The following is a 26,840-nucleotide window of genomic DNA, read 5'->3' as shown; positions in this document are numbered from 1 at the left end:
CTCCCCCGTGCAGCAGTGGCTGTAACATGTACCTTGGCATTTCCGCTTGGGACTTTTGCCGTTGCATACTGTGCTATACCTGGTTACATTGTTCTGCCTTTGTCTCAGATCAGGGCAAAGATAGGAATGCAACAGTAAAGAGATCTTCAGAGTATCCATCACTCCTACTGACACATCCATCTGTAGCCATCTGAGTGTTGTTGCAGCTACTCGGCAGCACCTGTATTGCCAGTTGTATCTGATGGACTAGGGATCAGCAGCAGAAGCGTTAGGAAGAACATTTGGTAAGTGTCATGGTGCTTGTCCTCAGTGTCATTAAATTATTGGTGGCAACAGTAGAGGGGAACGGCCTCATCAGTATTCTTTCAGGGTGGAGCCTTGTAATGTTTTGTTCAAGGGATCACTGGGTTTGCTTGTGCTTGATGGCCTTTGTTTGCTTCCGGGCTCCCTCCGGGCTGTTCTCCACAGATGGCAAATGCAGCAAAGTTCCCCTCAGCAGGAGCCATAACAAATTCCCTTCCAAAACAGAACTTGAGAGAAGGTTTTGGAAGTAAAGCTGTATAGCATTGGCTAATTCGTTGTCCTAAAACTGGTCTCTGGCAGAGATTTGGCTCTGAACCCATTCAGGACCTGCAGAGACTATTTTGAGCTTTAGAGGGGACCTCTTTATTGGTACTTTCTGCCACACAAGGAAGACTTATTTTGCTGCAGTTTACTGCAGCACTTCCTTGAAAGCTTTTCCAAGTTCTTCTACATCTTTTCCAGGAAAGAAGCATGTGAATGTACCTAAAGTTCTTCTCTAAGTGTTCATAGCTCTTTGTTAGTCTCTGTTGTTACCTGCTGTTTGCATACCTTGGGGCCTGGACAATTTTTCTGCCTTATAGAGGCATGTATTTGTTCAGTACTTTTACTTCTATCCCTTTTCATTTTGGAGATGTGTAGCAGAGACCACTTCAGTTATCTGTAGCAGTGTCAGGTGCAGAGGAACAGGCCAGTGAGTTTCTTATTCTCAGTAAAGGACAGTTCAGTTTTGTAGTTTACAAGCCAGCCTTTATGTTGTCAGAATCACAGTTTTTCCAGTTTTCTTTCTTACCCTCTGAGGGGGGTAAGTTGAGTCATCCAGGAACTTGTGGTTTGAATGTTTAAGGACATGTTCCAGTCAAAGAATTGGGTTTACATAACTCTTCTTTCCAGTCAGATGTTACAAGATAGCGAAATGAAAGCCCCAATTTAGTTTAATGAGGGTGGAAAAACAAATTTAAGTGAAAAATACAGAACCTTAAAATTACTTGGTTTTCTCCCTGCCAACATTGAGGAAAGGTCATTTACTGTAGGAAGTAGAGTCAGTTAGTAAAGACCTGTAAATGTCAGTTTTGATTGTTAGTGTGCAACGTAGCCAAAATAGAGGTGTCTTTGGTCTAGGCCACTACAGCAAAGGAAACATGCTGCAGCACGAAGGGAGACAACACCCTGAGGACTAGTCAGGAGGAAGGTGGTGAGTCTGCTTGCTTGCCAGGACCTGTTCTTGGGGGTCTGCTTGAGATTTCTTGATGGGCTCTGTGAGTGCAAAGTGGTTCAGTATTGCTCTTTCTTTGCGTAGCTTTTTTACTTCGTGGCTGGCTGGGGACCCGGTTGACTCTGTTGAAGGGAGTGGCTGTGGTAGAAGGGACGTTACCCTTGCGTATTGGAACTGCTGGCCTGTGGATCGAGCCAGGCTCTATGGCCCAGTGGGGGGTTGGGTGATCCAGAACAGGAGCTCTAAATAAGAACAAGCGTGGTCTTGTCATGCTGTTGGCCTGGTGGGGAAGCACGCTGTTGCCAGATGCAGGAGCTGAAAGTTTCAATCCTTTTTCATGGTGGTGAAAAATCAAAACCTTAAATGCTGGCCTCTGATATCTCTTTGCAGACATTGTGGTCACCAGCATTGCAGCTTCTCTCTCTTCTCGTGTTGTAGCAGTCCTCCTTTGCCTGTTGTAAATAAGCTAGATAGTAATACTCTGGCATGCTGGCCCTGTGATTCTGTCTTACCAACTAGCATGTGATATACCAGGATTTAAGCTTCAGCTCATTTCCCCAACAACTGTAAAGGAGCAATGGTGTGAGCCAGCCCTCAGGTGGTTTCCTGTGAAAGAAAGAGTGGAAAGCTTGATCTCTTGTTAAGAGTTGTTCCATGGTACTGGTAGGATGGTAGGAAGCTGTAGCTGGGTTGCCCAGCCTGATCACTGGTGAGGAGCTGAGGATAGCAGAGGAGCTTCCATGAAGAAGCAGGCCCAGTGTTAGGACAGTGATGTAGTTTGTGTATGTAGCCATCTGCTACCCATCTGGAAGTGCTCTAGCCACAGATTTTGGTATGTACTGTAGCTAAATGTAGAGTTTCTTGCCTGGGATGCTGAAGACAAGAAGATACTGAGGTGATTGCACATCTGAAAGAAGTGAGGCATTAGTTGTCTCCACTCTTTCTGGCAAACGTTGTTGTATTAGCTAGCCCAGAGGGCATGATACTACTCTATGCGTGTGCACGTGAGCACGTGTGTGTGCTGACTCAACTGGAATGTTGGCAAGTGCTGTTGCAGGCCACAGGTTAACTGATGTTAAGTCGGTCACAAGTGTTTTCCCTTGCAGTGTGTAATGAAGTCCACTGATCTGCTAGTGCTCTTCTGTATTGCAAAAATAGCCGGGGTAAATGGATGGCTGAAAAATTTCTATAGCAGTTGCTTTTAAATGAGTCCTCGGGGAAACTTCTACAGGCTTTGAATAATGTACGTACTACAGTCTAGCTTTAAGCAGGGCATCAGACTGCTTCATAATCCTGAATACAGAAAAGCAACTCCTAGGTAATTAACTTGTGCTGTCTTTTGCCTGTAGCTGTAGGAATTTTGAAGCCAAGAAAAGTTTGGATCGTGCCTTTGGCAGTTACTCCAGAACTGCTCTATTGTAAGAGATGATCGTGTGCTCCAGAAGAGCTGAAAGCTGTGGATGGTGGGCGAGTATTGACCATTGCACCCTGAGCTAATGGGCACCGCCATTCCTCTCACTTAGTTGGAGGGAGCGAGGAGAGTCTTTTCTTCCTTAAATGTAGGAAAACAGCACTTCACTTGCCCAGAAAAGGTAAGATTCTTATCCTTCCTGCAGTCCACAAAATCTCAGAATGCTGCCTAGAACTTCCTACTATCACATTGATTTCCAAGTTTGTAAATGCATCCCAGGATGACACCAGAAACTTACAGCTATGGCAGCCAATCTAAAATCAAGGGCAGTTTAAGTTTCTGAATAATCCTTTTTACATCAAATGTGGTGGTCTGTTGTCACAACTTACTTCAGCTGCATTCCACAAGTTTCTGGCATTTATTACTGCAGTACAGTAGCAAAATAATGTAGCAAGTTCCAATTACTGCAAGTGCAGTTTAAGTTTAGAGTTTAGAGTTTCAGATTTTGATCCTCACTGTAATTAATTTAAAATTTAATACTAAACTTGACTGAGGATGCCCAAAGTTTACACCTCTCTACATTCCAGGGGGAAAAAAGCTTAATTAATAACCTTTCTTATTTTAATATTGATCCAGTTGAATATTGCAAGTGTTTCCAGATAAATCTGTGCAGTCACTGTCAAAGCGACAGGAAGCGTGACTAGCACTCAGAAACCATCTTTTAAGGATCAGTTTGAGGTTGTTGCTTTTTGACCATACCTCCAGCCTCAGTACTTTAATTGCTAATGAAAACATGCACCAGGCTTCCTACAGTACGATGCCGTGCGTTAGAAGAGCCCACTGTGGCGTGGGCCTAGTCAGTACTTCTGTTCATCCAGCCACAGTGCAGCGATGCCCTGCTCTGAGTAAGTAAGAGATTGACAGCTGGCTGGGGAAGTTTACCTAAAACTTCTAATGGAAAAAATTTAACTCCAGAAACTTGCTGTTCATGCATGATCTTGAAAAACCCCAACTTATTCCTGACTTTTGAGAACTTAGTGAATAATACCCTTCTCAGTTTTGTTTCCTCAGAAGTAATATGGAATAGAATGGGGACAATATCCTGTGCTATAAGGTGTAGTGAGGTCCATGCTAACTTACTGTGCTGAATGACAGTGTAAGACTCTTTAGCAGTTAAGTGAGAGAGGTTTCTCTCTATAAGCCAGGTGTAGACAGGAGCTCTTGGGCAGCGAATTCCTGGGTTCCTGCAGGAATTTTAGTTTATTCTATCACACTTGTGAAATAGGAATGGCACTTCCTTTCTGGGCAAGGAGGTGTAAGGCTCAATCTGTGTCTGAGGTGAGCAGGTATGATGATGAGGCACATATCTTGACAGTTACCTGTTAGGAAGAATACATCTGCTTTAAATGTTTCTGTTAAGACTTGTCTGCATTGCTTACGCTTTCTCTTGCTAAGCCTGGTTCCTCTGTATGTTGCCTTCATCCTCATACCTGTAAGGAGCCTGACCTTCTCCCAGGTGCCAGCAGTACAAGAATCAGCATGCCCTGTACAGGATGACCACCTACTAAGAAAAAAGATGTAAAGCAGAAAGAGTAAAGCTGTGTGTTTTAGCATTTTCTTTTAATTGAGCTGCTTGAGGTAAACACTAGGCTTTCCAGTAGGTTTGCTCTGCCAAATGGGAACCACACAAGAAGACATGTCTCCTACTAGATGTCATGCCGCTTTCTGTACTGTGTCCTACACTAGCTGGTGTGTTCTACCTCCTACTCTCGCCTAGTTCTGACAAACTGTGTGGCATGCCTGCAGCACATACTTAAGATGCTAAGGGTTAATGCAGATGGGAAAAGTTGTCCTATTATGTGACTCAACTGTAAAAATTTAGCATTCCTGTTTGAATTAGTGATAATACTTTTAAATTAATATTTTTCTATTTCTAAACAAGGGGTGGGGGTGGGGAAAGACCAAAGCCTCTTTTGTTAAATAGACTGAAACTGAGATGCTGCAAGGAAAGAAGCCACCAGACTGCCATTTAAAGCACTTGAATACACAAGGGCTAGGGGAGATGTCCTGCTGTTCCTTGCATGATCACTAACCTGATGATTAGCTATTATGCAGCATTTTGGTCATGAAGTGCTTAAGGAAATACAGACCGAGGTGTCTTCTGGTGGTTTAAAAGAAGAGCTGGTCAGAAATAAGGCTAAAAGGTGTGAATCAGCAGCCACGATGCCCTGGTCACCTGCAAGATTGTAGAAACCTCAATAAAAGTCTCTGCCAGCCCCCTGAGCTGCGCTGGAAATTCTGTGGCAGCGGAAGTGCATTTCACTCAGACAGCAGCTCTGCTAGGGCTCAAAACGCTCCTCCATCCCCAGAATATGAGAACCTTTGCCTGTTTCTGTTAGAGCTGGAATGCAAAGAGAACACTGGACAAGTACATTAACTGAACAAAAATCCATACACCTTTGACGCTGCATATGTAGGTTATACATACAATAACTGAAAGGAAGGCGTTTTTACTATTACGTGTCTTGTTTCTCTGGAAGTAATTAACGTACTCAGTAATTCAGCTGGATATTATTCAGGATATAAAACTATTTCATAGTTGGTTTTTTTTTTCATTACTCATGGTTTAATTCATTACAGCAAATACTGCTGTAAACCTAACAATTCTCAAGGTTTATCTTGATTCATTTTTCTCTGGAGTGACACTAGGTTACTGAAGACTGAGCTGAGCCAAAAATACCACTGTCAATCTTCATTTTTGTGCCAAGAAAACTGGCTACACGTGAGTGACAATGGTATGATGCTGCTCATTGCATTTTCATAATGAAATCTGGTATCTGTATTCATAGTAGAGCCAACATCTGTAACAGTTACACTCACCATCTCAGAATTAACGTGCAACAAGAAGAAATACTGCTCAGGAACATAGTTATTAGAGGAGTTTCTAGATAGCCCAAAGAATGACTGTCTCATCAGAGTTTTGCTGAGATGCTAAATAGTTGGTTTTGGTGTAAATGATTCTCTGCTGCCGTAATTATGAGACAAGAACTAAAAGAGACCATGAGTCAGAGGCTTTAGTTCCAAAGCACACGCAAAGCACAGCTGCTCAGCAGTAGCTGATGCTCCTGGTCTCCCACCATAAATGGTGCTTCAGCTTTAAAACAGGTGGCTTGCAACCCTTTATTTATTTTAGTACTTGGAAATCAGCATAATTTTGTATCAATGCCTAAAACGATAAATCTTCAATAACTCTACTTGAAAGATATGTAAAAATTACAGCAGGTATAGACAAGAGATTTCATTTTGGGGTTTTATTATAAAAGTAAAATAAAAATAAGCATTTAAAAAGCACACTTTTTTTTTTAAAGGAACAGATATAAAAAAAAAAAACTATTTACAAATAGCAAAATGCCAAACTTGAAAAATTTTTTTAATAAGAGGCACCAAAGTTAAGTTTAAATATGTTATTTGAAATATACAAGATTCTTTTTTTTAGGATTCTCTTTTCTCTCTGAGTTGTCGTGATTAAAGTAATGATTTTTCTTTGCCAGCTATTTTATGAGCTTTTTTCATGCAACTGTGCTGCAAAAATTATCAAGAGAGCAGCTAGAAACTGTATCCTTTGATTGCTCTGTATGCCTTACCTCTTTTTATTAAATGAGTTGGTATTATGCATTAACAAGGAGTGACTTTCATCTATAAAAGAAAATCCTCGCAAACCAGAAAAGCTCAGTCATTCATTCACAGTGTCCAGTCCTGTGTATTAATGCAGCAGTAGGGCCCTAGTTATTGTATATGGCTTGTAAATTTAAAAAATTAAATGTACTTGAGGAAGGAAGCAATAGCTAGGAGTCGCATGCTGAAGTCGCCATTGGTTCAGGTTTGCGTATGGTTCCCCCGGTGAGCTTTTGGTTGTGAATTCACTTCCCTCTGGCCAGGATGACACCGATGTAATTTTAAATGTCATGTTTGTTCCTGTAACTGCATATTGCTAATCAAATATTACTAGTTGGCTATATAATTGCTTTGCACTGAACTTTCATGTCCATAGCCCAGGGTCATTTTGCTAAGTGTTACGGATGACTTGCTGCTCAGAGAGTCTGAGTAAGTAAAGCTCAGTTTGCGGAAGGAGGTCTCCACACCACTGTCACACACGCTTTCGTTGTCTTGAAATTTGCTATTATAAAGCTCGCCTGAGGGAGAGAGAAAAGGGAAATACATTATCACTTGTGTTCATTCAGTAATGAATTCAGTAATGTTCATTCAGTAATGTTGCTTTCAGAAAAGCCTACGGAATGCAAACCAATAGGTTAAAGCTCCTCTAATGGAAAATAACTTTAACTTTAGATATTATGATAGGAAGAGCTGTGCTGAATGTTTTCAGCTGACCAAAGCACGTGATCTGATGCACTGCTGGCAGAGATCAACTGCAGTTGGAGCCTGGATGGGATGAGAAGCCCGGTGCTCTGCTGACACTAATGCTGTCACCACACGAGTCAGGAGTCTGCCTGAGCATGGTAGTAGCAGGGCAAAACATTCTCTGGTTCTCAGATTCCTAGACTCTGTGCAAGTATACAGCTCCAGAATAAGGCTCCTAAAACTTCCTCATGTTATTTCACCCACAGATTTCTTTTCAAGACAAATACTTGAAAAATTTTCATCTACTAAGTGAGCCTGAAATATGAGGAAGTCAGCAGCAGCTGTCATCTGTGCAAGATCCACAAAAGGAGTGCCTGACCGCAAGAGAACTGTATCTGAGTTGAAGGTATGATGCGGGCTCAGTGTGACTACAACAGTGGTCAGCATATTAGAGTTCAGTGTTATTTTTCTAAACGACTCTTAAAATAAATGACATGATGCAGTCCATTCACGTTGCAAACCAGCAGAACCCCTCGTACCCTTCACGATTAATCTAAAGAGGCAATATGTGTACAAGCATGCTTTTGGATAGGTGTGAAGGTTCATTCCATGACTGAACAAACAATTTTCTATAGAGTGTAAACCGGCAATGTTAGACCAGGATGGAGTTACTGTGTTGTTTCTTTTTTCTTTCCAGAAATATCTACACTATTTTCCACGTAGGGTGTACATTTCCACATTAGGGTGCTGGCAGCACTACTGGTGTTTGAACAGAGCATCAAGAAAAAACAAAGGTTTTTGTTACATGGCCAGGCAGTGACTGAACATCCCTGATGACTTACTGCCTTCTCTGTTTTTCTGTTAATAGAGTCCCCTGCCCAAAACCACCGTAGGACCTCCATTGTTGAAGATGTTCCAAACTCAACTGGACATGACACAGGCAGCCTCATGTAACGTTACATGGGCCCTGCTCTGACTGCTGGAGGTGCCCTGTAACCTAAACCATCCCCGACTTCTCTGCCTTCAGAACACTGGGCCATTTCGGAGTGCCACACATTGTGGAAGGAGAAATTTAATACCAATTAAGTCTTACTGAGAAGTTTATGAATCCAAAACATTTTTGTTTACCCAGATATGAGGGGGAGGAAAATAAAAGTCAAAAGGTAATGGCACTTGTACAGGCCTGGGAGACGATTCCCTAGTTTATCTTTTGAAACTTATCCCCAGTACATCCAAGGAGTTACCATCAGTAAATGGCAGATGTCTGGTTTTAGAAAAGGGAGCCAGTATAATCAATACTGTAATGCAGGTCTACTGATTCAAATGGTCCATTGTTCCCCTCTCTTCTAGGCCTAGCAAATGTCTACGACGAGAAAGTCCTACTGCAGTAAAATATTTCTGAAACAGGTAAGCATCTCAGGTGTTGTGTGTAAGAAACTATGCAATCTATCCGCAGTCCAAGGGATGGGGGAGGAGAATTGAAAAAATGTTTTAAATAAAGTTCTTGATGTTTTGCTGTCAATTTTACCTGTCTCTCCATTTGCAAAGGTGGGTGGTGATGATGATGGAAGAGCTTTTGCTGTATTGTCCTCCTGGTGAGATGAGCTTTGTGAGATGGATAGTGCTTTCTGAATGATGTCAATGGCTTCTGTGTGATCCATCTGTCTCAAAGCAGCGATCAATTCTTGAACTGTACCACCAGAAACCTAAGAGAGAAGACACCAGATGCTCACCATCATCCAGGCTAGCCAAAACAGAAGGGCTGCACTGTCTCACCGTGCAGGACAACATTCTCTACATGTCTGTGTGTTCTTTATAACTTGTTACAGGCACATTACCTCATAGTTATCTAGCAGAGTTTTTGATGGGGAAGGGCTCAACCTGAAGGCATTATTAAGTATGCCAAGACCCAGTTTTTGTGCTAGAGTGGACCAGTTTTTGTTTGGATCAGGTACTTCCAATAGTTTGTAAAGCTGCATCTTGGAACTTTCATTCAGCTCTCTCAAATGTCCTGGGGAACAGAGAAATATGTTAATTATTTATACAAATCATGCACCAGTTCATTTCTAAGCAGAAAAAAAGCCAAATTAAAGAGTATTTTAGTGTCCATCAATCCCAGTGTTTACTCATGTATTGCTGTGATATTGAAAATGTACTCCTTTGTACACTCGTGACCCACCCTCTGCACAGAATCATGCTCTTCTCCCTCCCCGTTTCAGTTACAAGCTATTGCAGGGCAATGTCGTCTGCAAGTACACTTTCAGTACTCAATTACTAGAGGGATATCGTCAAGTCGTCTTTATAGGTGTTACCTTGTGTCAGTAAGTCCTCCGAAACCACTGCTGACTCATAGGGTTTGCCATTTAGTATGTCATACACCTAAGAGAATACATCAAAGTCAATATTTAGCAAAAAGCTGGTTAGTGTCCGTTACCTTGACAAGTCTCAGTGGTATTGTGTAAAGCCCTAATTCCATCTGTAAATGGGCAGTTTCTTCTGTCCCAGGATCAGTATGACTAAAGATACTGTAAAAGACCTGTACAAAACTTGAGGGAGAAATCTTGAGAAGCTAATCTCCCTTGCCCTTTAGCTAAGTCATCTGGCAACTGTTTTCAAGATACAGAGGAAGTCTTTGCAGTAAATAAGTAGCACTGGCTAAGTGAGGAGTTATTGCCTGTCTGCAACTAGTAATTTAAAACAAAGCCTGGGTTAGATTTTCCATCTAAGGCTATTATCACTCCCCAGCTCCATGTGATTCGAGATGCTGACTGTTTGTACCTTACACTCACACCAAACCAACTGCGCATACTCAGCTACTAAATCGCTGTTTGGGTAGGACACAAAAGTGTATTTTCCTTATGCACAAACTCTGCAATTCTGAAGAACATGCAGCAAAGAAACCCACTAGAGAGTGTCTCACTCTGAATATGGGCCTTCAAACACAAGCTGCCCAGCCAGTTAAATACTTTTGCATATTGAAGACTGTAGTGCAACTGTTTCAAGAAGTGCCTGGCCATTCCTGTTTAGTAGAAGTAGTCTGTTAAGTGGAGCTTTCTTCCAGTGCTATTTCATGAGATTTTTTTGTGGCTGAACTAGTTTAATTTTTGATGACAAATTAGTAGCTTGTCACCATTGAAATAACTGTGGATGCAGTGAAAAGAGTTGGCTGAGAGAGCTGAACTATCATTTATTATTAAAAAAACCAGACCACATACCTCACAGTTGGCTGCCATATCCAGTGGTGTCGTTCCAGGCACAATTCCTTCATCATCATCTTCATCATCTTTCACATCGTCTAGATCAAACAATGGCTCAAAGTTCTCAACATGAGGATTTGCACCTGGCAAACAAGTGTGCAAAAAAAATTCCTAAGAGAAGGCTTCAGGTTGCTTTTCAACAATATTTGAAATATGTATTCTAAGTTCTGAATGGCAAAGCTGCTGATTTAGCCACTCAAGCTAAATTACATTTTATATTAAGTCAGCAAATAACTTTATCAACTAAAGTTAAATGCTGTCACATCCCTGTATAATGCTACTCTCCATTATAAAGAGGGAAAAAGCGACAAGCAGAGTGCTAGGGCCCGAAGAAAGGGCTATGATTATACAAACAGACTTCCAGTCCCATTCTTGGCTCACAGAGAGTGTAGCATGTGTGTGATGAAGCAATGGTGTGGTGCTTCTTTTTATAGTGTCGGAGAAAGCGTGGGTATTATTAAAAGACCAAGCACACAGCCAGAGCAATGGGAGGCTTGGATTTCTGTTTCAAAGGAGAAAAATCAGGTATTGAGGGTCAATACAATTGAAAAAATGTTCCGATAAATATTCAAAGCTATCTCTTCCACAGTGATATGAAATAGGAGACACTAACAAGCTCATGTTTCGGTGACCTATTTTTTTGTTTTTAAAGCAGTCCAACACTTATCCCAACTATGTGATGAGGTCTCTTCTCTGCTTCTTCAGCTATAAAAAACTACAAAAGAAATACTCGAAAAACTGCCTCAGATTTTTTTTCTTGACTAACATAATTTGCTTTTTTTAGCCATTAGATGGTGCTAAAGAGTAGTACAGCACCTGAAAGTAGGCCTTTCCTGAGGAAAAACAAACCTTCATGCTTTTAACATCTGATTTCTTCCTCTCATTAAACAAGTTCACTGGCACATTGTTTTCTGCTTGCAGCCTTCTAACCTGAATTGCCACTGTGAAAGAAAACTTTCCAGCAAATATCTATTTTCATACCTGCTGCTTTGAGAACTGCTGCCAATTTTGTAGAGCCCCTTCCAGCTGCTATGTGAAGAGGAGTTGTGCCATCATATGTAGTGCTGTCCACATCTGCATCACCCTAAGTTTTTATTGAACGACAAAAAGAAAAGTGCTACTCGTCTATGCAATACTGCTGCAGAGACTGTTTATGCATGTCTGCGTAAACACTGCTCTTGTGCAAATAAGCACCATTCCACACCCGTTTGCATAAAAACTCTAATCATTGTCTGAAAAGAAGCAATTGGAAAGTAACTGCAACTGTCTGCCTGCAGGAACAGATGGTGGTTGTGTGCTCCAGTGTTACAGCAGGAGGCACAGCATGGAAACCCAAATAGGTCAGGTAGATAAAAGCCTCTTTGCATCCCATGTGATAGTTCTGCCATCTGATTACCCGCGGCATTTGGCGTCTGAACTGGTGTGCACAGAAGTCTGCCTTCCTGCTGCTCTTCAGGAGAGCAGGTAGGCTGGTGGCACATTCCTACGCAGATCCCGAGGAGGGCTACCACAGCCAGCTGCGAGTGTGTAGAATTAAGCACACTAGGATCAAGGTGTTAAAGAGATGAGACAAATATTTATAGATATACACAACTATCTCTCTATGCACGTCTGTATACACATTCCGCTTCACAAAGATGGAGCGATTAACTTGTTCATGAGCAGTTTCATTGGCTGCCAGGATTACTCAGTGCAAATTAAACATGGCATATGCGGTCAGGTCAGGGTCACAAACTGTAAATTCCTCAACTTGGGCAAAAGGTTCACCAGTAGTGCTGAACAAATAATAATGAATAACATTAGCAATCATTTTGCCATAATACCAATTTAAGTAATCAAGTCAATAAACAGGAAAAAACCCTTACTTACGTTCCTCTGAAGCACTTAAGGATTTTCAAGAGTTTTTAAATATGTAAGTGAAAAGACCTGGGAGAAAGAAATTCTGCCCTTACCTCAAGCAAAAGGCAGCCTGCCAAAGGGATGTTCTCCTGTTCAACAGCTAAATGCAATGCAGTTCGTCCAGACTTTTGTTCCTGAGCATTGACATTAACTCCAGCAGCAATCAGCTGTTTGAGGCAGGACATGCTATTTGCCATCACCACCATGTGAACTGCACTGAGACCTACACAAAACAGAACCCATCCATCATGTGCATTAATATTTGAAAAATACGGAAATATCAGAGTAATGAGTTTTGAAGTGGCTGCATCTATGAGAACTGTAAAAAAAACAGTTACTGCAGTTATCTGAGCACAAGCGATTTATTTTGCCTGCTTATACACTAGAAAATGGTGTTAATAAAAATGTTCTTTGTGCATAAATTGGAACTAGTTGTGTTATTGATGGCAAGTCAAAGCCATGCATGAAAAAAAATTTTTAAAAATCAGCAAATTATAAGGTGGAAAAGAAGGCAGGAACTAAAAAGCTCATCTAGAGCACCTCTTTGCCTTCAAGGAGAGTAGCCTTAAAAAGAAAATCTGGATCTTGGTACTTAACAAATAGATACCCTGCACTGGCCCCATCTGCTACTGAACATCTCTAATAGAAACATTCTGGGGAATAATTGGTGTTTTTAGTATCATGCTCCTGTAAGACCACACTGCCCTATCACCTCAGGATTACCTGCACCAGCTCAAGAAGAGAATAATAAAGCCTCGTATTTAAAAAAACCAACAACCAACCACCCACCCCAAACGAAATAAACAAAAAACCCCTCTCTCTGAGGAACTTAACACAGTTTTTTGATTCCCATAATGACATTTTTAGGTCAGACATTTTACAATCTATTAGGAGTACTAAATTCAAATGACCTGTGCCACTGAAAAATGGGAGAATTGTGCCTTTGTGGTTATGTGATAGGCTCTAATTCTGTGTGGTCACAAAGTGCCAGATATGAAACCTAACACTGGTCCAGAAATTATTTTTGAGGGAATTCCATTCACTAGAGAGGAAGACACATTTTCTTCTGGGGGGATTTTTTTTTAAAAACAGTGGTTGCGTAAGGTATCTCAGGAGGAACACAGTGCTTGAAGTTTTGTGAGATGAAAAAGAATATACAGTAACAAAATTTCAAATCCATACTGTGTCACGTGGCCATTACCAATCTTTATGTTCTGTATAGCCAGAAAACCTACATGTCTGTGTTCTCTCCTCTGTGACTGCAGGCATATAAAAGCCAAGGACAGCATGTGCAAAATGGGGAAAGATGCTATTTCCAAGGTCTGTATCTACCTGTGTAAAACCACTGCGTTGGCAGGAATTGAGGTGTGCTTCTCCAGTAGGTAAGTGTAAAATACAGCCATTATCTTTCCATACCTTCACCATTGGAAAGGTCGACCATCGGAGATATCTTCTTATGCTTGAGGAGCAGACTCAGAATCTTGTCGTCTCCTTCTGTAGCAGCTAAATGTAAGACAGAATTACCATGGCGATCCAGAAGGCTGACATCTGCTCCAGCCTTCAGCAAGTCTTCTACCACCTCTGCCTGCTTTGTGATTACTGCCAGGTGCAAGGGGGTCTAGAAGTGACAGAAGCAAGCCATGAGGAGATAAGCACAGCTACATCACTTCTACAGAAATCTCTTAAACCCATAAAAGCTCCTAGCGTGAGAAGACGTTACTCCACTTCAAAGCTAACAGAATGAAAAGCTTGCATATGTGTACATTTTTTTCTACTGCATACTACAAGCAGGGTTTCCACTTACTGGAAATAAAAGCTGCCTTGCCAGTGTCAGCAGTCGGACTTTGGGAGGAACAAAGATGTTGCCCACTCTTACAAGCCAGGGCACTGACCTGGCTATTTGAGAGTTGTGGTGCGAGGGATTCGGGAAATGAGATAACCCCTGTGCCCTCAGACACTGTAACCCTGCTCCCAGCTGCCCCATAGACAAGTTCATGCCACAGAGGGAGCACCCGCACTTCCCAGGGCCTGCTCAAATCTGCCTTTGACACTGAGCTATGCTTTAATTTTGCTCCTGAGTAGGGGGTGTGCAGCCATGGATTTAGGATTTCCTTATCCCCCAAAATGACTCTGCACAGCAAAGAAGAAAATCTTGCTGTTCTGTGCATTTGTCAAAGTGCAGAACAACTCTGCATTTACGCAGCATGGGTCTAGCTAGCTGATTCTATTCGCATGTTCTCCATTTTTGTGCAGCACCAAGGGGCTCTCAGGCCGAGAGGTTTCCAGTATTTCCAAAGGTCAGTTGTATACTGCATTCTTGACAGTCTGGCCAGTGAACAGCATCATGTAGAACACACTCAGAAATGTGTGTGTTTAAACAGTGAGGCATTCCAGTAAGGTTTGGGAAATCATATTTCCAACATCAAAATAATCTAAAAATTGCACAAGATTCCATCTCCATATCATTATCCTTATATTAACAGAGGACTATAAAAAAAGACTAACTCCAGCTCTGTACGGTAAGCTTGTGTTTGTCAATACATTTGTCAACATATTTGCAATTAATTACTGAATCTATAGGGTACATGTACGATTTAGCTTTCAGAGTACCTGTACAGAAGGAAAATCCTAGCCCAAGCCTACACTCCCTCCCACCAGTGGCTTAAGGTTTAAGTAGAAGGTAGGAACAGCTGTAGAGGTCCTGGTAGTTAGAGATTTATTTCTTGTACGGAACACAGCTTTGCTTCCTGTTTCTGTTAAACAGAGGGCACAGAACTCAACTCAGAATCTTCTGCTTGCTTTCATCAGCCTCCACATTTCAAACTTGCTTTATATGAGCATAAAAATGAAACGCAAAAGAGAACAAACACCGCATAGAATAAAATCCTGCCTTTACTGTTCACAGCAAAAGAAACGACACATATGTCAGAGTGCTGCCGTGTAACGTCCAGCTGGTGGGACAACCGAATGGTGGGCACAGTGGAAAAGAGGCCTTTTCCAGGCAGGCTTCCACAGCTCTTTTTAAAGCCTGAGTTACAATACAAAAACCTCAGACTCTGTCATAGATGAAGTTGAGGAGACAGAATTGTGCCTGGCAGTTAAGAGTTCTTTTCCTACTACGTAAAAGACATGGGGATGGGGTTTTTTTTGTTTTGCTATAATATGAATCTCAAAATGAAAGGGAAATTTTGGTGCTCATGTGATGGGCACAAATACCATCTGGGCTATAGGAAGGGCACAGTTTGTTACAGCTTCCACATGCCTACAGATAACTGATGACGCAGTAACTGACTCATGATCCCGAGTTATCCTAGGTTAAAAAGGTCGAAAGAGCCCAGAGTTGGCACACTGTAATCCACACCGCTGGTTTAATAAGAGAGAAGCCAAATAATGAAGACATGAACTGAAGAATTTCGTATTTTTGGCCTGTTCTATGATTAACCATGGAGACGTTTCTGTTAACATCAAGGGGAGTTATGAACTAAATCAGTGAAAACATGCTCTTGCTCCTCCACCACCTCACAATATGTCATTGTGTGTCTAAACTTGTTTGCATTATAGTCTGATCTGGGCTCGTTCCAACAAATAGAAGAAAAAGAAGACAGATGGTAAGTTGTGCAATTTCTTTTTTGCTGGCTGAACAATCAACAACACTTATATCACCACAACAGCATACCTGATAAAGGTCATTTCTCATGTTAATGATGTCATTATAATTCAAATCAGGCATCACTTCCAAGAGGTTTTTCACCAGCTCAGCATGAAGGTGGATAATTGCTAAATGAAGGACACTGAAACAAACAAAAAACAGATTAACAATTTCTCATTATTTTCAAATTTATCATAAAAATTTTAAGGTTTTATTGTAGACCTGATTGAATTCTAACTGATATAAACACTTGACTATTAGCACTTCAGCACTGAATATCAGCACCTAAAATGAATCCCAACATTAAAAAAAGCTAGTCAGAAGGTAACTGTGTTTAACCCTTTAATCATAGAAACAAACTCGGGATGGCTTTTGCTGGTCCTGAGCATAACTTAACTAATCATCTAATAAATACAAACTTTGTATCACAAAAGAATTGTTTCAGAATTTGTTTGAAATCCCCAGATTCTTTGCTGTTTTGGTTTTTTCATGTTTTGAATTATGCAGCACATGAACACCTCTTGCTGTCAAAACCTTCCTTCAGAATTTCCACAGGCCTCTCTGCCACCAAAGCAGATTTTCCCTCGGGGGTTTCCCCAGATCTGTGGGTTTTTCTTTTCTTTGCTTTCAAACAGTAAATTGACTGAGGACTCAGGGCCAGTGACTAACAGCCACAGGATTTGCAGCAGTGGCCAGAGACGTCATGCCGAAGGAAAAACCTGGAGTGACTCTGCATAGCAAGACACTTTACCACTTTTACTGGCTTAATGCAACGGCCTTTCCCATGCTCTTCTCCAGAGCCAGGTCCTTCACCACCAGCCAGAACAGCTGTACTTGCAAAACAACCAGGAAAAAAGCAGGTTGTGAATCCCACCACCCCTCTCCAACAGAGCTCGATTTGTCTTGTTCCCTTGAGACTTCATTTCAAAGTCATGCCCTTTGTTTTGAAGCCTATCTTGCCAAGCTCTCCCTTAACAGATGCTGGCCAACTTCTAGACTCGTCTTTTCAGCATATTGCTGCTGACACACAGGACATAGGAGATGTGGTGTGTTTGTTATGCTGCTCCAGAAATACCTGAATATACTCAGATCTACACTTTCATCAGAAAAATAGAAGTTCCTTGTCATTCAGGGTGTAGAGTCATCTTGAAATTGAGACTGAGAGCACTAAAAACCAGAAGATACTTTAAAAAGGGAAAAAAAATATGATTTCTAAACCAAACTCATCCTCGAAGGGCCTGTTTTATTGGTTCTGGACACTGCCACAGGTGGTACCATGGCACTTTCCCTCCTTCAACTCTCATGTGCTGTTCAAACAGTCCCACCGCTACCATAAAAGAGCTGTTCCTCTGCTCTCTGGTAGATGCTTCTTATTATGCTCTATCATGCTGACATTTTATTTCCAAATCTCACTTCAGAAACAAATTTGCTTTTCTACTGCCTTTAGTTCTCTTTCCTGTAGCAAGTATTTTAATTTTACCCTGCCACTACATGTGATGCTGTAAAGACATGCTGACTAGACCATGAAAGGGCAGTCAATTCCATTTCTTAAACAGTCCTACACCAAAAAAAGCATTTCAGCACCGCTGCAGAGGCAGAGTGCCGTAATACCGTCAGGCTTCTGGAGAGCGGTGGTACTGGTATAAATAAACTCAGTAACAGCCAGTGCTACTGAGCGCCCATGGTAAATACACACTAATCACAGATTAACGTGTTTTGTCTCAAAGCCACAAAACACAACACAGGTGCCATTAAAGGTATTTTCATTCCCTACATACTACTTCGATGAAAGAAAGGTGAGCAAAATTGTTGACAGCAACATTTCTTTAAAGGCTTAAGCAAAAATTTTATCGTTTTTGCCATATAATTTTAATGATTAAAGTGAAAATTAGGGAAATTGATTTATTAATTTTGACCTTTTTAAAAAAAAAAACAAAACAACAACAAAACAGCTCCTGCAAGAGAGCTGGAAGACAGTCACCAAAACTTTGTTTTGTTAAAAAGCTGCAGAGTAATTTAGATGTATTACATGCTCACAGTCTAAAATCCATCCCAGGGGAAAGGCAACATGAGCTTGAGCCTCACATACTTGCAAGTACTTCTTGATCCGGGAAGAAAACAACCATTTACCATCATTCTGAAAAGTATTTGCCTTTGTTGAAATGCCCTGCAAGTCCAAATCTGAGGGGCACCTTATTGATATTTAAATGCAGGTCCTACTTGCTCAATACTCCTCTACCCCCGGCTTTTTTTTTAAAAACACAAAAGCTGTATTGTCCAAAGTGCTAGCAGATTTTGTTGCTAGCTCCTGCCTTGTTCATATTCCTACTTTCCTCAAAGCAGACATTAGGTTGCCAACTGAAAAGCAAAGCAAGTAAAGTAGCTATTTCTGATTTTGCAGTTCTTTATCAGTAATCTGAGACCTTTTTTCACTGAAAGTGGAGTGAAAGTAGTAGCCTCTCACCGAGTAATCGAACAGTGGGATAGCATGAGTCAGTCACGTGTAATTTTCCATCTAGCTGCACACCTTAAGGCTTATATGGCTTCTACTGTACAAAATACTGCAATTTAAGAAAACATAAGTGATTGCACAGGGCCTGCCCAAAGCCTGCCAGCTAAAAAGCAAGGATGTGGTAATGTCACTTGCTTATTCAACAGATTATCTTTGCATGTGTTCAGAGCCACTTCCACTGAATTTGCTTCAAGTAACTACTAATCATTAGTTCCTCGCTGTATTTCACTCTCTGAGTCCCACAGAATCTACACAGTAGAGGAACAAAATGGATTTCTACTCCAGCTCACATTATTGAAGGACTGATAAGCAAATATTAGCAGCCAAGTCTGCCACAAACATCTCTGCAATCTCTTGGAAGACAACAGTACAGTACAGATGTAAGAAAGAGCAAAATACCATCCTCTGGGAAGAACTTGGTGTCCATGGCAGAAAAGCAGCATGGACCCTCCAGCTATTATTTCTACGTCTCCCAGTACATCTGCAACTTAAAAGCTTCCTATGAAGACTTAAGGACTTGCATGGAATAAAAAGCAGGGCACTTTCCTTCAGCACAAAGCTGAGTATCCCCATTAACTGTGTATCATGATGCAAGCATAGCACTTCACGCTCAGTCAACATTTTAAGTAAAAAAAGGCAAACAAACTCACAACATGCTCAACATACCCTCAATGACCAGATTACTTTCTGACAGGCACTGGATCAATGAACTTTGTGATGTGAGTGACTTCTCTGCAAGTGCAACAAAAATGTCTAAATCGTAGCTGTACCTCTCCCAAACAGCACAAAGGAGAATGATATTTATTTGATTACAGCAGTGCTGCAATCCATGATTGGCACCTGCAGGGGACAGAACAAATTGACTACACATGGTGTAGGGACATGGTGTAGTGGGTATGGTGGTGTTGGGTTGATGGTTGGACTCGATGATCTTAGAGGTCTTTTCCAACCTTAATGATTCTATGATTCTATGATACACCATTCTGCCATCAAAACCATGGCTTTCAGCCCAGTAAGTATAGGCCAACTTACTTGTCTCCATTATCATCCTGGACAACAGTGAGATGGCGCTGAACAGCCAACAGCATCTTCACATCTCCTGTTACAGCATAATCAAAGAGAGCATTGCAGTGACGCTTGGCAAGCTGCATGGCCTTCTCCAGGAACAGACCATCTGCAACACAAAGTTTTGTCTTCATCAGTTTGGTTGTCTTCCTTGCAACACCACCTTCTTTTGACAGGCATTTGTGCTGCCAAAGAAATATGAAGTGCAGACCATCAAGCATTATTTACTGATTCACTGAGATAGGCTGCCAATTACTCCTGAGAGGTAAGGATAGAGGGAGTGAGTCCCTTGGAAGAAAAACTAGGTGCATGCTGAGCATTCAGGCAGCAGGAATCCTGACAACAGTCCAACTCTGGAAGCTACCTTTAGTTTGAGTGGCACTGAATTAATTGCAGTGATGTGCTCTTGTGTATAATGAGGCAAAAGGAGCAGGAACTTGGATTTGCTTAGACACAAGTGACACCAAGTGCTCTTGTCCACAGAGGACTTAAAAGAACCTCCCATGCAGTTCTGAGTTGTTTAGATGTGAGGAAACTGAGGCACAAGAAGCCTAAGTGACCTATCAATTATTGCACAGAAACTCACAGAAAAGCTATGGAATAAATGCAGGGCTTTGTGCCCCCTCACCGACTTGAACCATGCAGTCTCTCCTGCTTTGCAGCAGCAGCACAGAGAGTCTGTTCACCTGTTTAAAACATTCCAGCATTTACATTGCTTAGTATTTGTAGTATTCTGATTTTAGATTTATAAAACATAGAACCACTGAGATTTCAAAAAGCAGAATTTGTCACGGTGGGGAGGCAAAAGGGAGAAAGAGGAGGAAAGAAACTAATTTGTGGAAAAAAAGTCACTTCAGCTGCTCTGTCAATACCTTTGTGGTTCTGTATCAGCAAGAAACTAGCGAAAATGAAACAGATGAACTTTCAAACCACAGTCGTCATTCTGGGAAGCAGTATCATCTGAAACCAGCCTGTATTTTGAACAGTTTCATGTTTCCATAAAACCTTGTAAGGTTAGAAATTACTAACAGCAAATAAGTAAAACAGACTTTGTCATTTAAAGCACGCATAGGGAGAGAATACCCAGGATTTCCAGCTACACAAAACCAGGCATTTAGACTGGGTCAGAAGCGTACCCCTGGTGAACATCAATACATCATTTCTGTAAGCCAAAGACTTACTCAGCTATCCATGAAGCTTATTGTTCTAGCCAATACATCACTGTGGTTCCTATACTATGTGCCCAGGCCGATACGTTTGTATTTGCTATTTACCTCAACACTAAATAATAGCATTAAATAGATGTTATGTTCAGGATATATATCCAGGGTAAAGGGTGTTAAGCAATTCAGTCTTTTCTCATTATAGACATCTCCAAAGTCAAAAAAAACTGGACTCTGAATCTCCTTGGTCTCCCATATCAAGCACAGAAAAGATATCCTTCAAAATACTACAGATAGCATCTTTTAGTCTAGTACCCAAATGTTCTACCCTGCAGTAGCCATTTCATGGAGCCTGTTCTTCTGCATCTATTCCTCATATAATCTGGAGCTTGAAATTATCTATTATAATGGCATGAAGAGAGACAAAGAAAAGAAACGGTCAACTTCCTGCCTACAATGTTCATTACTCAGAAACCAGGTCAACAATACGGACCCCTCCTTGGCGACTGCTAAAAGGACATTATTATTTCTTCACGTATCAGCAAAAGATTTTGCTCTCTGCGGCAGTCACGGGATTTATCACAACCAGAACTGCAAACAGCAAGTTCTTCAGCTTTTCTCAGGAGAACCATCTGTTTCTCAGATCACAAGAAGCTACACCTTGGAGGTTTTTACAACTACAACCCATCTACTACACGACTTTGGTTTCCCAAGCCACAGTTTCTAGTGCTGTTAATAGCAAGTGTCACACAGGGCTGATACACACAAGATAACGTGTCCTCTCCCTGACCAAGAAGGGAACAACAAAGGTGACCTAGATCACACTGCACTTGGTAAAAGCCAAGAACAAAAATTTCCTTCCTGCTCAATTCCTACCACTACCGCGTCTCTCTAGTCCAACTGTTGTTTTTTTAATTTTATGAGAAGCACGATTACTCAAATCCTTTAAAAAAGTGACCATCAACTCTTTTAAAAAACAATCCAGGAAAAGGAAGTCTTACTGTCTGGGAAAGGGTGATTTGTAGTCTTCATATGTTGTACAACTCTGCTGCTAAACCATTTCTACTGACTACTCTTGCCTTCCTCCCCTTTTGTTCACCAGTTTGATGTGTAAGACTGCTACCCGACAGTGTTATTTTACTGTGTATTTGTCACAGGGGAACAGATACATTTACATTCTAAATTCAAACCTTTAACACTACTTTGCATGCAATTTAACAGTAGAATTGCAGGGAAGAACTACTGCAACAATCACACCAACATCCATTGACTCATCCATTAAAGCCCATCAAATATCAAAAGCCAAGTCAACTGCTGAATTGTATTCCATGTACCTTCACTGCTTTCAGTGTTCCTCATACAGGTTTATTATAAAGCAGTGTTAAATGTGCCCAGCAGGCTAAGCTATCTCTTCTCCTTGCATGACAAGCAGAAGTTCAGTTGCCCAGTGGCAGTACAAAGGTGGAAGATTATCTACAGAACTATGTATGGGGAGGGGACTTAGATTTGGGGGAATGGAATCCCTCCTGTTTCCTCCAGGAGGCGTTATCATATTTTGAAAACAGCGAGCAGACGCGTATGGAGTTTCCAGGCCTTTAACACCAGCTTTGCCCATACTGCAGTTTGATCTACCCTAAATACGTTTACTTGTTCACTTACCCTGCCACCTGCAATCTGCCTCATTTACTTCACTTTTACAAGAAGCAGCAGCATCCTCCTTCTCTTCATTATCACCAGAGGTTCTGCACTCATTCCTTTCCATAGTTTCCACTTTTTCATCATGTTTCATGTCCCATTTGTCACTTTGTGTATCAGAGCTCCTCCCATCTTGTTCAGCTGTGCTATTTGATAGTCCTTCAAACAAAAATTAGTATCATTAGTGTCCAATACTGTTCTTTTTTATGCAAGTGATAAAGCTCAACTAACTAACCATAACCAAACCCTAAAGAACTCAATACAAAAATTTACTTTGACATAGGCGTTATCATTAAACACTCATGAATCGTAACACTCCAGATGCCAATGCACATGGACAGACACAGCAACGTAACCTGCTCTAAAGTGATGTTATGTCAAAAACATAACAGCCTCTGCTCTAGAGATAAACTTTTATACATAACCACAAATATACCTCTCTTTTTATGATACAAGAATGCAAGTCTGAAGTATTCCCAGGAAATCTAGCAGAATTACTGAGATTTACTTTTGTTTTTCTGACAGCAAATTCATCCCTGAGACTTTGGAAATAACTACAGAGTATTCAACTTGTAGATTTGAAATGACTTCCCTATTTTAGGAAGCCAAGAATGCCCTTATTATTAACTTATCTTTTCCACCGACTTTTATGTTATTTCTCTCGGCTACTGCGTAGTACCAGACTGTGGCAACAAAGGAAGATACCTTTTCTCTGGTCTAGTCCTTGGGTCCCCTGTAATCAGCATGTTCAAGCAAGTGAAAGGGCTGTTGCTCGAAACATACACTGAGTATAGAAGCACATGGAGGGGTTTTGGTGACTGCTTCTCAGGAGTTAGCAGTAAAAAGGAACATGCACACAGCTTTTAAGGTAGACTTGGAAAGAATTAAAGAGAAGCAGGGCAGTATAATCTACACAACCCCCCCTGCTGCCAGAGGTTCTAGAAAATAGACTGATTCTAGGGAAAAAAAATAGCCCTCCCCAGCACGCTTAGCTCATACTGTAGAAGAAAACAAAGATGGTCAAACTCAATTCAACTGTTGCAAGAACTACATTTTTACTGTTACCATGTTTCATTCCAGCATTGGACTTCGTTGTGCTAGGGTGGAAATGCATCCCTCCAAAAGCAGAGTATCCATATGAAGGATAACTGAACCCTAAAGAAAGGAAAAAGATGAAGAATTAATAGAATTACACCTTAAAGAATGAAAACACCATCTGGAAGAACACTGAACCTAAAGAACTGAAATTTTGTTTTCTGCATACCTTCTGCTTTATTCCATCTGATTAAAATAAATTTTCTAGACTGAAGGTGAACTCTCCCCAACCCCTTCAAAAACCCAAAGAAATTCTAGATGGTTGGCTAGTCACACTCTCTATCCCAACATCCATAAGGCCACACAAATGTATTATCACTAGTATGCTTCATCTAAAACTCAACTGAGACCTCACAAGCTACCTCTATGCTTTTGAATCTTTGTGATTACAATGGATTTGTATTCTGGTGTTTTATGTTATAGATGTGCTGCTAGCAATGCATGTAACAATTTGAAAACTGTTGCTCTGTCCCCTGCTCTAAAAAAAAGGGTTGCAAAGGTACTGTGGTTCAGATGACATTTGCTGATCTACAGGTTTTTAATGCTCTGCTGCAAGAATCAAAGCAATGCTCTTATGATCCTGCATCTCAGATATGCTCTGGCTTCAAAAGATAGAGCACAGTAGAAAATTTACTAAATAGTATCTCAAATTTTTTAATAGTTCTTTGCACTAACAGGGTTAATTTGCCAAATTCCACTCCTGGTCCCAGAAATAATTAAGCAGCTGTTTAATTTTAAGCATCCAAGATGGGACTTAGCTGAGCTGTCTCATGAATTTCAGTGCCTTCAAGGCCCTAGAAAGCAACAAAGCTAAGGTATGATGGATTCCTGACTCAGACTCCCTCAACTAGAAGGGTGTTATCTGTGACTTAAAGCTTCAAGGAAGAAAAAAAAGAAGTCACCACGAGCCTTATATCCAAGTAGGAAGGCAAAGGAGCTCAAGAAATATTTAGAAAACAAGGAGATGCTTGACTGAAATGACTAACACTGGTACAAAGACAGGAGAGTCAGGTCTTATCTACCCAGAAGGAGACAAAATCCTCATCACGTTTTAAAAATCAGAATAAACATGTCCTTCTCTCAAAGTAGAGCCCCTTCCCCTCTTTGCCCAAAACTGCTGCCTTACCAGAGCCAGCACCGCCACCTCCCCCTCCATACATGCCACCGCCTCCTGCGCCACTGCCTCCACCATAGCCATCAGAGAAGTTTGGCATGAGCTTCTGTCGTTTCCTTTGCACTTCTTCTTTATCTGGGTTAGAAGGAATAGATGGGATAAGGAGTCACTCTTATGGGTGGCCACGCACAGACAGGATGTGCATACAGAAAGCATTACTAAAGTTAAATGCAGAGTGCTGTAGAAGAGTCAGCTCTCCTCTAGCTCCAAATAACAGAACAACTTTGCATGTAATGGAGTAGTGAGAATTCCTGCGAGAAACAAGCTAGTGCCAAGTCCCCAGCCAGACCAACAGCATCGCTCGGGCCCGCGTGGTCCCTTCAGTTATCTCAGGTGCCTTGTGCTCAGACTGGGAGGGAAATGTGCAGAGATGTCTTAGGGGGCTCAGAGTTTCCTTCAAAAGTGTCTCATGTACTTAGAGCCCTGGAAATCAGTGGTCCCAAAATTCTTCTATATCTAAGCCAAGTCATAAACCAGCACAAGTGCCCTGAATCACAAACTTGTTCAAGAAAATTTGCCTTTGGGGAATACAAGTACAGGCTCTTCTACTAAGTAAATCTACTTCAGAAATGGACCTTTATTAAAGGGTCAGAAAATCACAAGGCACTTTGATTTCCAACAGTGCAGAGTACCTGCAGTGCCCTTTGAACTTTTGTTTAAGGGTAAGGATGGCAAGAAATGGTGAAAGCAACATTTGCTTGAAATGATTTACTTAAAATATCAGAAAAGCCACCTGAATAAAGATAGCTTATTTTCAGGCAGGACATAATACTGTCAAACCATGCTGAGCAGCAGTAGAAAAAAAGAGCCTAAATATCTTATAGTGTAAGTACAAAATAATACTTAGCCCCCCTGGAAAGCAAAACACAAAGATTTAAAAGAAGTACCTCAGTGACTGGGGAAAGTGAAAATGTCATGACAAGAGCTACAAAAATGGGGATACAAACATTACAGGGGTTAAAATCCAGAAGAACTGTCGAGGAAAGAACAAAATATCCTTCTTTCCTTAAACAATCTAGTAGTTTTCAACAATCATATGACAAAAAAAAATTTCATGCACAGGCACATCAGTCAGTACATCAAATGAGAAAGCTGAATACATGAAACAGTATACTGAAAAGTACAAGTGCGTTATTTCCAGGCATACATGATCTCTAAGTATGTATGCATGCATGCACCAGGCATACTCACACTGACAAGGAGAGAAAACTCTAGAGAGCAATCTAGTCAGAGAAATAAACAAAAAATCCACATACACATGTCTAAGTTTGTGTGAACACTTGCACCAAGGGAAAAAACAGTCCCTAAATGGTAATTTCATGATTAGGTTGTGTAGGGGATCCAAAAATGCACAAAACAATGTTGAATTAATTTTACTCCATTAAGAGGCACATAAAAGAGGTTTGCTTCAAATCTGGCAACTTTGCTCTGCAGTTGTACACTTCACTTTCCATAAAACTTGTGCAAGAGATTCCTGAAATCATTACCGATACAAAATCCTCTAGCAACTCTGGAAGTTTTTGTGAACACATGCTTTCTGCTATTTTATTATAATAGGCGTAAAGTAGATTCACTTGGACATCAACCACCACCGCTCCCTCCTCAGCTGTCCTTAGTCCATTACCACCGATGCACACATAGTTTAGAGTTTGACAGGGTATTGATTTCAATATGTCTCTAAGCTAGGCACTGAAAACGTGCAAAATTAGGACTTAAGAGTATAACCTGCAGAGAGGTAAATTGTTAAACAGAAAGATTACTGTCTTAGTACAATGAAACAACCAATTCTGACTTGGGCCTCAAGGCATTTCCATATCATTAACATTATTGATATTTAAAACTATGATTGCTGCTGCCATTCACGTCAAACATTTCAAATGTAGACTTTAAAGGGCACAGATCTGCTAGTTAAACTTCTTTTCACTAACAACTTAGGAAGCAGGTCTGATGCCAACTATTCTACTTCTGCTAAGCGATTAATATTTTAACACAAGAGACTGAAGTAGCACTTTCCCTGCTCTCACAAGAGTTGTCTTGGGCTTACT

General features: G+C 41.0%; 2 protein-coding genes across 30 annotated transcripts in view; one reads left to right on the top strand and one right to left on the bottom strand.

Annotated features, from left to right (window-relative positions):
• MANBA (mannosidase beta) overlaps positions 1–12,714 on the top strand; it is a 61,961-nt gene extending 49,247 nt beyond the window's left edge. For 11 of the 25 annotated variants that reach the window (XM_075149651.1, XM_075149650.1, XM_075149653.1 and 8 more), the window contains 6 exons: positions 109–284; positions 2,866–2,983; positions 7,553–7,692; positions 8,155–8,449; positions 8,637–8,693; positions 8,835–9,399. Coding sequence is in view for 1 of the 25 variants with exons in the window: in XM_075149652.1 (XP_075005753.1) it covers positions 109–138 (30 nt within the window). In the remaining 24 variants the exon portion in view is untranslated. Of the gene's footprint in view, positions 1–13; positions 285–2,865; positions 2,984–5,627; positions 5,723–6,478; positions 7,445–7,552; positions 7,693–7,983; positions 8,694–8,834; positions 9,400–11,464 lie in introns of those variants that run through there. The other 14 variants (XM_075149641.1, XM_075149636.1, XM_075149634.1 and 11 more) reach the window with 13 other exon arrangements.
• The window catches only part of NFKB1 (nuclear factor kappa B subunit 1), a 61,340-nt gene continuing 40,593 nt past the window's right edge, over positions 6,094–26,840 (bottom strand). For 3 of the 5 annotated variants that reach the window (XM_075149628.1, XM_075149625.1, XM_075149629.1), the window contains exons 12-24: positions 24,748–24,870; positions 23,592–23,681; positions 22,491–22,685; positions 19,636–19,777; positions 16,119–16,233; positions 13,859–14,060; positions 12,496–12,665; positions 11,525–11,627; positions 10,502–10,626; positions 9,599–9,665; positions 9,125–9,297; positions 8,815–8,992; positions 6,094–7,120 (exon numbers count right to left, since the gene is read on the bottom strand). In XM_075149628.1, coding sequence (XP_075005729.1) covers positions 6,933–7,120; positions 8,815–8,992; positions 9,125–9,297; positions 9,599–9,665; positions 10,502–10,626; positions 11,525–11,627; positions 12,496–12,665; positions 13,859–14,060; positions 16,119–16,233; positions 19,636–19,777; positions 22,491–22,685; positions 23,592–23,681; positions 24,748–24,870 — 1,871 coding nt within the window. In that variant the 3' untranslated portion in view covers positions 6,094–6,932. Of the gene's footprint in view, positions 7,121–8,102; positions 8,993–9,124; positions 9,298–9,598; positions 9,666–10,501; positions 10,627–11,524; positions 11,628–12,495; positions 12,666–13,858; positions 14,061–16,118; positions 16,234–19,635; positions 19,778–22,490; positions 22,686–23,591; positions 23,682–24,747; positions 24,871–26,840 lie in introns of those variants that run through there. The other 2 variants (XM_075149630.1, XM_075149626.1) reach the window with 2 other exon arrangements.

Source organism: Calonectris borealis, chromosome 4 (genome assembly GCF_964195595.1).
Source record: "Calonectris borealis chromosome 4, bCalBor7.hap1.2, whole genome shotgun sequence".
Classification (NCBI taxonomy): Eukaryota; Metazoa; Chordata; class Aves; order Procellariiformes; family Procellariidae; genus Calonectris; species Calonectris borealis.
This window is presented reverse-complemented; position numbering and strand designations above follow the sequence as displayed.